General features: G+C 40.2%; 1 protein-coding gene across 1 annotated transcript; it reads left to right on the top strand.

Moving 5' to 3' along the window:
* Window positions 1-5,522: 5,522 nt before the first annotated feature.
* LOC147905239 (uncharacterized) lies at window positions 5,523-6,471 on the top strand. The gene is made up of 4 exons (XM_087378797.1): window positions 5,523-5,589; window positions 5,679-5,800; window positions 5,973-6,177; window positions 6,287-6,471. Exons 1-4 carry the CDS (start codon window positions 5,523-5,525, stop codon window positions 6,469-6,471), a joined length of 579 nt encoding a protein of 192 aa, XP_087234923.1.
* Window positions 6,472-15,513: the final 9,042 nt, after the last annotated feature.

Here is a 15,513-nt window from a genome sequence, read left to right as displayed (position 1 = left end):
CTCAAGTTTAACTGGTATTTTTACACTAAAAGCCAGGTTTCCTGAGGAATCTCACCCACAGCTTACACTTGTCCTTCTCTCTGTAGCTGCACAGGTGGATTGACTAGACGGGACGTTGTACCCTCTCTCTCTCTTGTTTCCTACAACTCTCTCTTATCACACACACACTTCTTCCTCTCCCTCCTCTCACTGTGTGGTGTGAATCTCTCTCACCTAGCTACACACCGCACGCTCTTCCTTTGCTTGAAAACGACTTGTGCCCCACCTATCATCGCAAGTGCTCTTGGGTGCGATGATGCTGTGATAAGACTTTTACAAGAGTGCCCGGTGCAAGGCTATCGGAATTCTGTGGGTTTGTTTTCATGATTCTTTATTGTTTGAACATCTCTGCAAATTATGATTTTAGAGTCCTTGAACCTCTGTGAAGAGTTACGTTGATCATTTCTTTCTGAACCTCAATATTTCTTTGCCTACTAAAGGAAAAGAGGAATACTTTAACACATATTGTGTCATATTTTGAGACTTCATTAAAAGCAAGGGATTTCATCTGGCTGTTTCTCGATCGTAGTTAATTCTAAACAAGACTGGCAGAGTATGACAGGCCGAAATCACAGCAAATGGTTTATTCTATAAGAGTCATCGATGTGGAAGCTACCCTTGCGAATTGAGTAGTTGGGATTTGTTTTGTAAAACCAACAAGTTGTGAATTCCATACCATCTCCCACACTTGGAGTGATGGTATGGAGTGCTGGTCCGAAATGATCACCAGTAAGGTTAATCAAGAGGTAGGTCAGCTTGGGCAACATAATTACCAATGAATAGTTTGAGAAGGTAGATTGCAGTTGGATACCGTGATATGATGGTTTACTTGAAACTACTATGGGGAGATGGAGTGAAGCATGGGGTGAGGATATATGGAGATCATGATCTCTTTTTGTATGTACACATGTAAGGAATGGAACCCTCCCACTCAACGAATGCTGAAGCCCATAACCTCCGACGCTAGGAGCCAAATCCGGTGAGTGTACGTGGTGGCAAAGGTGGCCTGCTACATGGCAACCATGTCCACATCATTCAGTCGTCGTCCCCGTCAGTCGGCCAGCTCGGAGGGACCTCCCACCATGTGGATGTCTGCATGTTAATTGCTCTACCAATAGGCACTGACACTCTACCATGCAACGTTGCCAAAATTTTGAATTGCACCCTTGGCTGCTATTTCTTCTCATGTTGACGGACACGAATCTTCTCTAGCTCTTCGTTGATGGGATATGGCATTGTGACACCTTCTCAATCCAGGTTACTCCAATCCAGATGCCCCGGATTATTATTATGCCATAGGGGACAAGTAACAAGTTCAAGCACATCCCCGGTTGGCAAAGAAAGCCAACAATGGTTTTTCTTGCGAACGGACACAATCAAGAAATCATCATAGAAAGGTTGCTTGTAGGCCCTTGTTAGCCAACACAGTAACTTTCACCACCACGGTGAAGGCCATGGACCGATAATTGAACCATTTTCTTGGCTAATGACCTTGTGCCGCTAGGAACCGAGGATCAATGACCCGCCTATTTAAGGCCACCAATGATAATCTCTTTGTGATGCTCACATTGGATGGCACAAAGCAATTCAATGATATACTAATTTCCAAGAAGCAAGGAGAGAGACTCGGAAGAGTCATCAAAGTAATTGTTTTTTTGAAATCGATGCCTCTTTTTTTGGGAGTCGATCGAACCCCCCTGTATCTTCTTCATTCTACAAATATCTCAAGAAAGACTTCAACAATGATCCTTCAAACCTCTATGTTCTATTGTCATCACATATGTCTTTAAAACTTTGTTTCCAGGGTCGTGTGCTATTGATCCTTAGCCTTTAGAATCAACCTTTGTATCAAAACTCTTTGCAGCAGCTAAGTACTCGATCCAAAAGCACTAGAGACACTCAATTGCTTCAATATGCCATTGAGGGCTGCTTCAAACCAATCAGCAAAAGTTTGTATGCTCCTTGAACTTTTGTGTGTCGATGGTAGTCATCTATCAATTTTTTCCTCTTGCTCTGAACTCAATACACAAATCCTTTTATCGACTTGACTTGTGTAAAGCAGCAGCTGCTTTCTAATTAGGATGTTTAACCTTCGAATCAATGCTGATTTTCCTATGTGCTTGGATTTGATTGTCGACATTCAATCTTTGGCTCTTGAACCTTTGTATTTTGATGGCTTCTTGTGCCAATTAGACACATATTTTCTTTTATCCAAAAACTCGCTCCACCTATTAATGAACTAGTACATAGCAAGCTAGGTTTTGCAAGTACTATTTCTCAAATTTGAATTTAAGCATCGTCGTACAAGAATAACGTATATGTTGTTTTAACAAGACTCTTTTTTTGAATGTATTTTTTCATGTTTGTAGAATGTTCGAATGTATTTTTCACATTTGCAAAAATAATTTCCAATCGAGTGTTATGAGCAAGCTTTGAGCAAGTTCCCAAGAGGCTATGCCATGGGTTATGTTCATACTCTTTGGCCAGTATCAAGATCCTGAGCTTCATTAACCTAGGGTATCTTGATATCATATAGACAATGCACATCTCTTGCACCAATAGTTGTCTATTTGAGGACTTTGATTCTAGAGAGGCTACATGATGCACAAAAAGAGCAAAGTTGCATTTAACAAGCATTTCCTAAGTTTGGACTTTTTCTTCCTCTTGGGAGGGAATCCAAAAATCCTTCTAGCGAATGAAAATATAATTTCAAGACACTATAATTTTGTAGTAATGAGGCAAAAATCTAGGCTATGAAAGAAAACACATTTTAAGCGGCAAAAAACAGTGTTTTGTATTATCTCTCAAAAGGCAAGATAATATTAACCTGAAGTTCCCATTAGAACTTGTTCAAGAGGTAAAGACGAACAAAAATAACTAAGAACAGAAGAAAAGAAATGGAGATCAAACATCAATTATAGACTGAGAGTTTGTCAATTAAGCTTTGAAGTCTTTGATCAAGCCTACCATTGTGAAATTCTTCATAAGAGTCTTCTACTAGGTTCTAGTTGTTTGGTAAACCTCCGATCCTAGGCATCTTTGAGTTATGTAGTCTTTCAGCTTGCTCTAATTAAACTCAAAGAAAAAGCAAAGGGCTCCTTAAGTGCAGAAAACACATTTGTAACTGAACGAAGGCTTAAAGAAAAGATACAACAACTATGCGCAAAGAATACTAATTATGGTAAAAGCTCAATTTTACAAGTCCTTTGTCCAATTTAAAATGTGCTTTGTTCAAGAATAACAAATAGCATGTTTCAATGTGCCTTCTATTTTGAATTTATTTTTCCATGTTTTCAAAATGTGAAAGGAAACTATATGATTGGTTTGTATAAGACATTGATTTCTTGAATTGGAATATGAATACGACTGTTGATATTCAGTTAATATGTGAGTATCTTATCCATTCATAAGACTTATTAGTGATGCCGAACTTTAATATTCGTGATGTTGTCAAACGTGATGGTGAGGATAGGGCCCATTCCCTTGAATTATAATTCTTTATGGAGGGAAGTGCCACCAATACTATGTGTGGTTAGACTAATTATATTATCATACAAAATTTTTAATTGCTTGTTCATACAAAATTGCTTAAATTTTTAATCATACAAATATTTTTATTAGTATAACCACACCATGCACGGTTATACTAATTATATTATATATTATCATACAAATATTTTTAATTGCTTAATTGCTTAAAGTTTCAATCTAAATTCTTACGACATTTCTCTATTTTAATGCATGTTTTCCATGTGAGGGAGCAAAGACAACCAAGTTGGATGCAAGATCAAAGGATGACAACACCTATGTTTGTATAGTTGTAGTCCATATCATAATATTATATAGACTACAAAAATTCTGAGATCTTATGAGCATAGTTTCATTCATGTATTTGTTGGGCTTCAAATTTTAGAAGGCACAAATCTTTAGAAATCACTAAGTCCATAAAAAAGGAGTAAAAAAGCACACCACCCGACATTTGTAGGGAGGTCCTTTGTTGTGTCTCATATCCATATTTTTATTCGTGCTTTTTTTTGCTTTTACAAATTTGAAATAATGATAGTAGCTATGTGTTCCATCACAAAAATGGGACTGTGAAGTATAGGGAACGATCAATGAAGCAATGAATAAATGAATGTGAAGTACTGTGAAATAAAGGGAGTGATCAATGAATGAATGAATGCCAAGGATGAACAAGGGAAGTGCGATCTAAGCGTATTTAATTTATGACCATTTGACCATTTCTCAAGGCATTATCCTACTCAAAAATCCATTTAAAGAGCCATAATCTCGCAACACTATAATATGTTGTTGCGACTATGTTATTGTCTATTTTTTCCCCTTGTGTTTTATCCTTTTGCCTAAAAGCCTCTATTCACCCACCTTTGGAAATTCAATTAATTTGTCTATGTCTCACCACCGATTACCAAATGCTATTTGAGAATTAAAGGCCTTAATCTATGTAGACACAGGCGGTATCATAGTAGGTAGGGATCCCCCTCACAAGCCTTATCTCGAGCCTTTGCCTCCCCTCTCCCCCTACTCTTGGGGGGACTGGTTTTTATAGGACCCCAAGGTCGATGGATCTTAGGTTGGTAGGAACCTTTTGGAGCTCGGAGGTCTTCTGGAGACCTCAGGGGGGTTACTATGTATAAATCCTCTATATCACGTGTGTTCAAGGCCTATATTTAAAATTCCTTATTTGTAAAATTTTTCATTAATAAAATGTACCCCTTTTCTATACAAATCTGTAAAATTTTTCCAAAACTACTTTAAATAGTCCCTTATGTATATTTATTTCTGTAAATTTTAGAAATAAAAAATATCCTTATGTTGAACTCACGTGATCGGGTTACATATGATGAGTGACCCCCCCGAGCTGGAGACATTCATTTTTTGCCCTCACCTTATCTTAGGGCCTTATGTCATGGAAGGGAAATACATAAGAAATAGCTATTTTTGTTATGCTGTGCAAATGCATCACGGGAAATAGGGTGGGACCATGGAAAATAGCACTCCATGCTCTAGACCTCAAGGTGCTATTTCCCACACTCTTGAGAACCGTTGATGTGACATTTTCTTTTCTCATTTTCCCTTGGATCATTATGTCATGCATCATAGGAAAAACATCCAAATTAGGCTCTTCAAAGGGAAAAGCATCCAAAATAGCCATCATTATTTCCCTCCTTTTTCCCTCCCCCTTGCAACTACTAATTAATCTAATTTATTTTTTAGAACATTAGGGACCGTATAGGCTTGCCTACCAAATCTAGTTTACCCTTCAACTAAGAGTTAAGGCTAATAGAAAGGGAGGAAGACGAGAGGGCCACGTGCAAAGCTTCCAATTGAATCGTCAATGGCTACAAAAGCTACGTTCAGAGAGTAACGCTGCAAATTACCTCGTCGTTACGAGAACTCCTCTCGCGTCTATTCCACCCTCTCTCGCTTTACATGCCTCTCCTGTTTGCACTGCTTCTGCCGAAATGGATCGCCACACCAGTCTCTCCTTGTTTGTTGCTATGGTCTCTGCAACTCTCATTTTAGTTTCAGGTTAGATCAGCACGTTCATTTTGTTGAGGTTTCCATCATTCTGAGGCTCCAAGCCACTTAGTAGGTATTCTGACGCTCCCCATCCGCAGGAAAACTTGAATGTGAAGACCTTCCGGTCGAATTCTGTGCTTTTGCGGTTTCTTCTACAGGAGCCCGGTGCGTACTTGAGAAGGGTATTATGGAAACTGGGGACATCCAATATGAATGCCAGGTAGTTCATGAAGTCTTTGCATGCACCTTCAGGGTTTCAAATTCTTTCTCCCCTCCATTGATGACCCATTCCATATCTCTTACATTTAAAGTCTGCCCGCTCAAGATATTTTGGGGTAGTACCCAATTTGCTGCTGTTCAGGAAGCTAACTTATGCGTGGTTTGCCTTGCAGGCATCTGTCGTCAAGGCAGATCACATTGTTGAGTGGATTGAGATGGACGATTGCGTAAAAGCTTGCGGCCTGGAGAGGATGTCTATTGGCATGTCGTCGGATGCCCTCGTTGAAAACGGATTTGTCAAATCTCTCTGCTCTCCTTATTGTCAGGACAACTGTCCGAATGTTGTTGACCTTTACACGAAGCTAGCTGCCGGAGAAGGTATTCAGATCGCAAATATATCCTTCAAATTTTCAGCTTGTAATTTAATTGCAGAATGAGTACAAAAGTACGTGAGCTATATTGATATGACGAGCTCGCAATGGTCCAGGCGTCTCCTTATCGCAGGCGTGCAAGGCCGAGAGAAGAGGGTCGCAGAAGATGATAAGTGAATACAACATATTTGCCTCAAAGTCCGCGAACACACTTAATGCATGGGAAATATCTGCTTCTTCAAGTTTCGTAGCTTCTTCTCCAGCTCCAGCTCAGCCTAGGCATGAGAGAATAGTTCATTAGAGACGAAAGTTCGATTGCGCATTCGGTGAAGGCAGACAACCGATTCTACGCTAGATCTGCCCTCGCGGAGTGAGCCCTGCCCGCAGTCATGGATCTGTACTCGAGGGTCGTGTTCACGTCCTCACAATGAGCATTAGCTTGATACTCCATGGCTTGGATCTCAATGGTCTTTTGCAAAAATCTCAATTCTTTCTTACGATTGCTTAAGTCCCTATTATATGTATCTTTTAGTACAAAAAGTTTGATTTGCATTAAACCATACTTAAATCTACCTGTCATAACCTTTTAAGGCTTGGTTGTTTTTGTACTAAGGTCTTCTACACTTACCATCCCCAACGTTTGAGAGAAGGGACCTTGAATTGGTCAAAAGAAAATATAACAAGATAAATTTCATTCATAAGGAGAGAGAGAGAGAGAGAGAGAGAGAGAGAGAGAGAGAGTTGTTTTTGTACTAAGGTCTTCTAGACTTACCATCCCCAACCTTTGAGAGAAGGGACCTTGAATTGGTAAAAAGAAAATATAACAAGATGAATTTCATTCATATGGCCTGTGAGAGAGAGAAAGAGAGAGAGAGGAAGGAGAAGACAAAGGAGAGACAAGGAGGAGACAAGAAGGAGAAGACAAAGGGGATACAAGGAGAAGACAAGAAGGAGAAGACAAAGGGGAGAGAGAGAGAGAGAGAGAAAGAAAGAAAGAAACTATTATTATCGTCCTCTGGGGGCCTGAAATCGACCCATGGGACCCAATGGAATGTTACAAAAAGTCTCCTTCTTTGAAGAAGGGTGGAGTGGACAGCTAGCATTTTGCTACCTATGTAATACATTGGTCACGGTATGCAAGGACCTTGGTAATGTAATTGCCCAAGGCTGCGAGGTGAGGATGGGAAAGCAAGCTCTCCAAACTGTTGTGATGCTGCGAGAGAGAGAGAGAGAGGCCAGTCCAAAGAAGACGAAGTCACTAAATGCATGCATTGAAAGCCCCCTACAGGAGCATACTTCGACCAATCACCTTATAATAAAAGGAAATGTTTTAAAAAATACCTATTTTTCCTTTCTTATCACACATCTTCACTAAGGCCTTCCTATGGTAGGTCACAAAGCCTTGAAAGGATCACCCATGAACCTATAGTAGAACATGCATGAAGAGGGGTAATATTTGAAGCCCTACCACAAGGTATGTGTTTCCCTTTTTGTACATATAATTTTGTGAGTTTATAAGATTAAAGAACCCCTTATGTTGTGAATCCATGTCATATGGTTACATATCTTTTGGTGTAGGCATCAGATAACATTTAAAGGATAAAAATAATGAGCACTTCTACACCTAGTTAAGGGTTAAAATACCCTAATATATTTATGATAAAAAAAACAAAGAATTGTCATGAGGAAAGTATGAGTTAAGGGCAAAGGCTAAAAGTCCCTTTGAAGCCATGATCAAGAGTAATTAAGAAGTAGCATTTATTGGTTGTTGGCTGAGGGTGCCCACTTTGTTTCCTTGATCAAAGTATTTTAAGGGGAAGAACATCCATTTTCACACACTAAATGGCTAATCTCACCTAGTTCCCTAAAGAATATCACTTTGTGGACTCATAGGCTACGATCTAAAAAAAGAAAAATTCAAACTAAAGAATTCATTTTAAAACAATTTACATGATGTAAATAATAAGAAATACCTACTTTTATATAGCCAAATTGTATGATAATTACTTGACCAAGAATATACTTCTTAATATATCATTTCATTCCATGGTATACCATATATGTTGGAGAAATCGTAGTCAAGTGTGTATTAGAAACTAGTTTTCTGAGTCTTAAATGTGTGAGAGAGTGCCATGTGGCATATTGGGAGAGTTATCCCATATACATATGGTACTTGAGTGTGTGTGTCGACTCTATATGAGTGTTGTACCTTCACTTGTCACATCAATCAACTCATTGGAGCTTTTGGTCATGTACATGATTTCATTTTGGTTCTTGCCTTTCCTTCCATTTCATTTCATTTCTAGTTCAAGTTATGCTTCCTTCCATCTAGCTCCCTTTTCTTTTTTCTTGCTTCTTCCAGTTGCTTCATGTGGTAGCAAACCTTTCTAGCAAGTTTCTATTCTTTGGACAAACCTTAGGAGTGAGGTAGCCCAGAAATGGAAGCTATCTTCTCCCAAAGTGTAGCCCTTCCCTCTCTTCCCTTTGCCTCTTCATGTGCTGTTGATTCGTGGAGCTGCTACTGGTGGTGATTCATGGAGCTGCTGTTTGTGGAGTTGCAACCTCAGAAATCCTGCCTCCTAATGTTTCTTATTCCACCTCCTACTATTGCTTATTTTGCCTCCTGCTCTGCTGCTCATTCCCCCTGCTGCTGCTGCTGCTCATTTCGCCTCCTATTGCTGCTGCTCACTCTACCTCCCCTTCTGCTCCACTTCTGCTTATTGGTCGCTGCCATCAGCCTCTCCTCTTGCCCACCACCCATTGCCTCTCTTCTACCTACTACTTGTTGCCTCTTCTATAGCTCGTGCTGCCCGCTACCTACGTTTGGCATTTCCTTCTCTTTGGAGCTTCCAACATGCCTTCTCTTTCCAATACGTTCCTCATTATCGAGAAGTTTGTAGACAAAGGATTTCCCACTTGGCAAACTAAAGTGTAGCTGCTCCTTATGAAAGAAATTGTATACGATGTCATTGAGGATGAGGGCTATGCTACAACAATGGACCCTCAACAGCTCAAGATATGGAAGCAACACAATTGAAGAAACATTTCTCTTATTGGACTTTGCCTCGCTGACACTTTGATTCATCATATCAACTTCAAATCAAAGGCCAAGGAAATTTGGGAGCATCTCGAGAATCTGTTTCGTAACAAAATCACAAACTCCAAGGTTCTCTTGAAGCTATAATTTTATAAGTTAAAAATGGATAATAATGATGCTTTAAGTGCACATGTGGCAAAAATGCAATCTCTTGTTCAACAACTTCCCAGCTTGGTGTCAACCTGATGATGAGGAAAAAATGGCTGTCATCATGAAGAGAAGGAGTCTCTCATTTTGAGAACACTCTTGAAGTACTTAGGATTGCCTTGACAACCTTTGATGATATGGTGACTCTTCTTCTCGAAAAAGATTGCCAAAACAAAGAATCTCCACTCTTTACATCAAGCACTGAGCAGGCTCTTGCCTCCAGTAGCAAATGGAAAACCCATAAAAACATTGATCACGTGCAAATATTGTAAGTGCAAGGGCCATATGGAAACAAATTGCTACAGAAAGAAAGAAAAAGAACAAAACCATCATCATGCCAACATGGTTGCAACATAGGAGATCCCATAGGAGATTCTAGACCTCTACCACACACTCACTGCCCATGTCACCCTCATTGAGGATGACAACCCATATGTATTCTAATTTGTCTTGTGTACGCCAATAAGGGTTCTCGGCCTTGAGTAGTCCCTCTAAAATGATGTATGATTTTGTGGATTTAGAGTCAATAAGGATACTCTACCCTAGGTAATCCCCCAAAAAGTGATTGTATTGGATGTTTACTCTTATGGATATGCAAGACTCCTACCCAATTCAGAGTAAGGGTGGGTGAGTGATGGTCCTCACTACTGCCAATTGCAGCTAATTGAGAAGTGTGGCTTTCGAGTCAATAAGGGTACTTTGCCTTGGGTAGTCCCCCAAACAGTGATTGTAATGGGTGTTTACTCTTATGGCTATGCAAGACTCCTACCCACTTTAGAGTAAGGGGGGTTGACAAGTGATGGTTCTCACTGCCAGTCATTGTTGACTGATAAGTCACTATCACACGAGAGGTGTTGGGGATAGTTGGACTTGCTCTTTGCAGTATTGCGGTGGAGGGGGGATTGGTTTACTCCATGGGTCAACATTTGCTTGGGTGTAGCCAATCGCAGAACTATTTTTGGGGCCATTTTGGGGCCGCGATGCGACGTGCTCCTGGGTGAAATTTTGAATTTTGCGTGGACCCACGCTCTTGCCGAAAATTTTCCTGACGTCACATTTTGATGCCACACTGGCATAATAATGAGACGCAATCTATTTATTTTGAACACTGCAGAGCTCGACACATGGTAGCTCTGCACTACATCATGCATTTCTAAACTGCATCATGCAACGTAGCCTCTGGCCTAACCACTTATCATCGTGTAGCCTTTTGCCGTCGCAGCTTTGCAACCTATCACTGGGCAGCACTGCACCCATGCAGATCATTAAAATTCAAGGTTGGCTTGGAGAGACCACCACGCTGGTTCTTGGCATAATAATGAGATGCAATCTATCATTCTGAACACCATCGCAATGAAGTCTCTAGCCTGACCACCTGTCATCGTGTAGCCTTTTCCGCAGCTTTGCCCATGCAAATCATAGGTTGGCTTGGAGAGACCACCACACAGGTTTTTGGTGTGAGAATGAGACACAATCTATCATTTTGAGCATTGCCTCAGCGCAGTCTCTAGCTTTATGACCTATCATTGCCCATAATTCAAGGTTATCTTGGAGCGACCATTGTAGTGGTTCTTGGAGATATAGCACTATTACCTATTTTTACGTATTACAGGAGGATGTCTATGATGACCAACGTGCTGGCAAACAAAAGGAGATCTATGATAGCCACCGCACTGGTTCTTGGAGTTATATATTTGTGTACCAAGGAAAATGTATTTCCTTGTGCAACCAAGCAAAATGCAAGTAATGATATGGCCCTTGAGGGGTCCCCTTTAGGGGCAAGGGTGATATCGACATGCCATATCTGTCCAGTGGCATCTTGGATATTTTATAATGCATGTCGATATGGACCTTACCCTGAGAGGGGACCCCTCAAGGGCCATATCGTCAATTGCATTTTCTGAAAGTTTAATTGTATTTTTCTAGTTGTATCTCCATGCAACCACAACGGTGGGTCATTGGAGCTATTTTAGCACTATTTTGGTCATAAACCAAGGAAATTGTAGTCCTACTTTACTGGTATTTTAGTCCTTGTTGTAGTAAATATAAATGAGGGCAAAAGTATTCCAAGCCATCGCAGTGATTGAAGGCCTGGTGGTGCCATCCAGATAATCAACTACAATTCATTGAGTGAAAATTGAGCAAAAGATATTACAATGTACATCTACATCCAATAACAGGTTATATAAAAATTAACAACTTATACTGAGAAAAAATTGAACAGAGTATCTTATATTTATAAAACTTGGCAATTGCTGAGATCCTTAAAGGCCAAAAGATTAAAGATAGCAACCATAACCATTCAAAGATAAAAGTTAATAGTAGTGCATAATGAGCGCCTCAAATTGAACAAAAAGAGATTATATAAATGTAATGCAGTCATCCATGTCCAGATCCCTCGTCCACGACTGCTTGTCGCGCTTGTCTGAGGCGATCAATGCCTCTTTCACCCTTGTCTTGCATGATGGTAAATCAGTCATTCATCGAGTTGCAATCGGCAATGGATGTCCAAATCCAAATCATAGCATTTTAATGAATGACTGGGCTTGCCCTGCTTTCCTCACCTCGCTGTATGTGGATCGGGGCAAAAGGGCCTACACGCATTGGCATCCAAAAGATGAGCTGCGCTTGCAAGCACTTGTAACTAGCCTACCTCGATTGCTTGCAAGAAAAGTTGCTTTCCTATTTAATGAGCATCAGAGCAACTCTTAGTACACCATCCCCAGCGTTTGCAGCAAGATATATAAGATCAAGTCTGTAGCTGCTGACAATTGCATCCTTGCAATGGTTCCGAGATCATGTAGCTCCCATGTAGGCTGCTCCCTGCAACTAGAGTTACAGGCAGCAGACCAACATACCCCAGATCTTGTACCTGTATGACCGAAGAGAAAACGAAAAAGAGCTAGCAGGAGCACCCAACAAACATATAACAACAATGTACAAGACACACCTAGATATCCCTATGCAAGCTGCAGGACCCTCAAATTTGCTATAAATTTGAAGAAGCTCCCCATTCAATTCGAGGGCACCTCGAATTTGCTAGGTGATGCACCTGTCGAACTAACATCCACAGAACCATGCATATGCATGCTATGCTTGTAGGAATTACGAAAGAACAAAACACCAACTTTTTATTTCAAAAACATGCCAATCCAGCCTCAAACACAACATGTATCTACTCTCAATAGGGTTGAGGAAAGACTCATGGCTATAAGGCTACCATTTGCACAGATTTGTGAGCTATCATATGAGGGCCAATATGGATTGCATGGGAGTGTTGTCAATGTGTTCACAGACACTGATAGGGCACCGCAAGTACTACCAAGGTTCCTAGCACACAACGCCATAGTCCTGATCGCAATTAAGCGCAAGATGGAATATGCACATAATGACATGAGTGGTGTTGTGCGGCTTATGAAGACCATGCAAGCTATGCATGAACTCATAAACACACCGCTATATAAAGAGAGTGGACTGAACATAAATTCTATTTGGATAGAGCATATAGAGAGCATGGAAAGTGAGGCTAATTGATTCCTCATCAAAGATTACATCTCTGGAGATAATGACCTTGCGGTTGATGGGATCATACAATTTGTATGCTTTGCTTTCTTCACTGTAGCCAACCATGATGCATTTGCGTGACTTTGCATCCAATTTCCTGCGATGATCATCATGTATGTGAGCATATGCTATGCAACCAAATATGCAGAGATGCCCAATGTGTGGCTTGTGTCCAATGAATGCTTCATAAGGAGTCATACCCTGTATCGGTTCTGTAGGAAGCCGATTAAGCAAATAGTTTGTAGTGGCTATTGCTTGTGCCTAATACTGATTCAGAAGATGCTTTTCACTAAGCATTGCTCTAGCATTGTCTGCTAAAGTCCCATTCTTCCTTTCAGCTCTTGCATTCTGTTGAGGAGTATTTGCACATGTGAATTGTCTTCGAATGCCATGATTTCTGCAAAAGTTCATGAATGCTGAAGACATGTATTCACCTCCTCTATCTGATCTCATGACCTTGATCTTCTTGCCTGTCTGGTTTTCTACCATGGCTTTGAATTCTTGAAATCTGGAAAACACTTTAGATTTCTCATTCAGAAAGTAGACCCAACAATATCTGCTGTAGTCATCGATGAAAGTCAAGTAGTAAAGTGAACCATTGATGCTGTGGGTCTGGGCATAACCCCATACATTTGTATGTATCAAATCAAGAATACCTCGTGCACGAGAGGTACTTCTGACAAAGTTGGTTTGCTTTTGTTTGCCGAAGCAGCATGCTTCACAAACTTTTCCAAGAAACTGTAGCTTCGGAATCCCAATTGCCATATTCTGATTCTTGAGATCTAACAAGTACTTGAAGTTGACATGACCATATCTCTTGTGCCATCTTGCAGATAGTGGCATCTATTGCGGTTGAGCTGACATGGCATGCTTATCTGGTACTGTAGCTAGAAATCTGTATAAGCATCCTTCCTTGACACCTTTTGCTACTAGCTGACATCTTTTGGATTTATCTCTGATAGTGCATTCATCATCGTCGAAGATGACTTTGTAATTGTGTTCCATCATTTGACCTACTGACAAAAGGTTTTTGTTGAGCTTTGGAACATAGAGCACATCTTTCACTAATCCTTTTGTACTAGTGAAATTGTTCATAGGGATAACACCTGTCCCTTGGACCGGATTCGATGTATTGTCTACTGTGTAGATGACATTTTTCTGACCTTCTAATGGTTTCATCTCTGTGAACCATTCCTAATGATTTGTCATGTGAGATGATGCACCGTTGTCGATGTACCAAGGATCTTGTTCCACTTGGTCGACTTGATAGCTGAAATCCTCTTTGGGATTGAAATCAGTGTCTAGGTACAGTGTATCAGTCTGATGCAATTCCTTGCTTGCAAGAAACATATTTCCATGTTCATTTGCAAAATGACTGTGACTAGAATGTCCACCACAATGATTTTTTCTACCTCAGGAATTCCCTCGATTACTACTAGATTGACTGCCTTGGTCGTACTGCTTCTTGCAGCAATCTCTTTCATAGTGTCCAAACTTGTGATAGTAGTTGCACTGGATGTTTGACACATTGGTGGATGCATTCCCTCGTCCTTGGAATCTTCCTCGATTGGAATGATTTCCTCTCGAGGGGGTCACTCATTATATGTAACCCTATCACGTGAGTTCAACAGAAGGATGTTTTTAATATCTAAATTTAACAAAAGTTAATTTACATAAGGGAGTATTTAAAACAATTAAAAAAAAAAATACAGATTTGTATAGAAAAAGGGTACATTTTATTAATGAAAATTTTACAGATAAGAGATTTTAGAAATATGCCTTGAACGCACGTGATATAGAGGGTTTATACATAGTGACCCCCCTGAGGATTTCCTCTTTGTTGATTCTGATGTTGCTGAGGATGATGCTGATGCTGATGTTGATGTTGACTTTGATTTTGTTGCTGATGATGACCATTATTCTGATATGATCTACCTTTGCCTTTGCGTCTACTTCTGCTTCTATCTGAAGCTGTGAATGCTTGATTATTAGAATGACCTTTACATGCTTGAATGGCTTGAGTCCTGAGTTCTTCACCAAGTAGGACTGACTGAAGTTCTTCGAGTGTTGGAATTTGCCGTTGAATGGCAATACTCTGGACTAGATTCTCGTATCCCTATCCTAGTCCATTCAGAATGACTTGAACCATTTTTGTGGGGTTCACAGTCTCTTCTGCTGCTGCAAGTTGATTGTTGTAGTCTTTTATGTGGATCGGCCAATGGTCTAGGTGTAGACCCATCCACATACTCCCATTTAAGTACAAGAATGGTCTCCATTCAGTATTTCCATGTACCGTAATTGGAGTTGTCTAACATAACAGATGCCTCTAGATTGAGGTTGCTAGTCGACATGGTGCAAGAAATGTACTCAAAAGTGTCATGAAAATCTCTGTATGAATCAACTGCAAATACACTGATTATGCCAAGTGAAATCTCTGTACCATCGATGAAGATAGAACTGCAATATATAAAATCTGATCTGTATTACAAGGCTTGTGGCAATGATGCCGGGAATAGCCAAGAGGCTTTACAAGGC

Source organism: Dipteris shenzhenensis, chromosome 1 (assembly GCF_047967505.1).
Source record: "Dipteris shenzhenensis isolate YYH24624 ecotype China chromosome 1, Dip_SZ_1.0, whole genome shotgun sequence".
Classification (NCBI taxonomy): domain Eukaryota; kingdom Viridiplantae; phylum Streptophyta; class Polypodiopsida; order Gleicheniales; family Dipteridaceae; genus Dipteris; species Dipteris shenzhenensis.
Note: the sequence above shows the minus strand (reverse complement) of the source record. Positions and strands in the feature narration are given on the sequence as shown.

Coding starts and splice junctions, on each gene's coding strand:
- LOC147905239 (XM_087378797.1), top strand. CDS start 5,523: ATGGATCGCCACACCAGTCTCTCCTTGTTTGTTGCTATGGTCTCTGCA. Junction 5,590..5,678: donor AACTCTCATTTTAGTTTCAG/GTTAGATCAGCA, acceptor CCCCATCCGCAG/GAAAACTTGAATGTGAAGAC. Junction 5,801..5,972: donor ACATCCAATATGAATGCCAG/GTAGTTCATGAA, acceptor TTTGCCTTGCAG/GCATCTGTCGTCAAGGCAGA.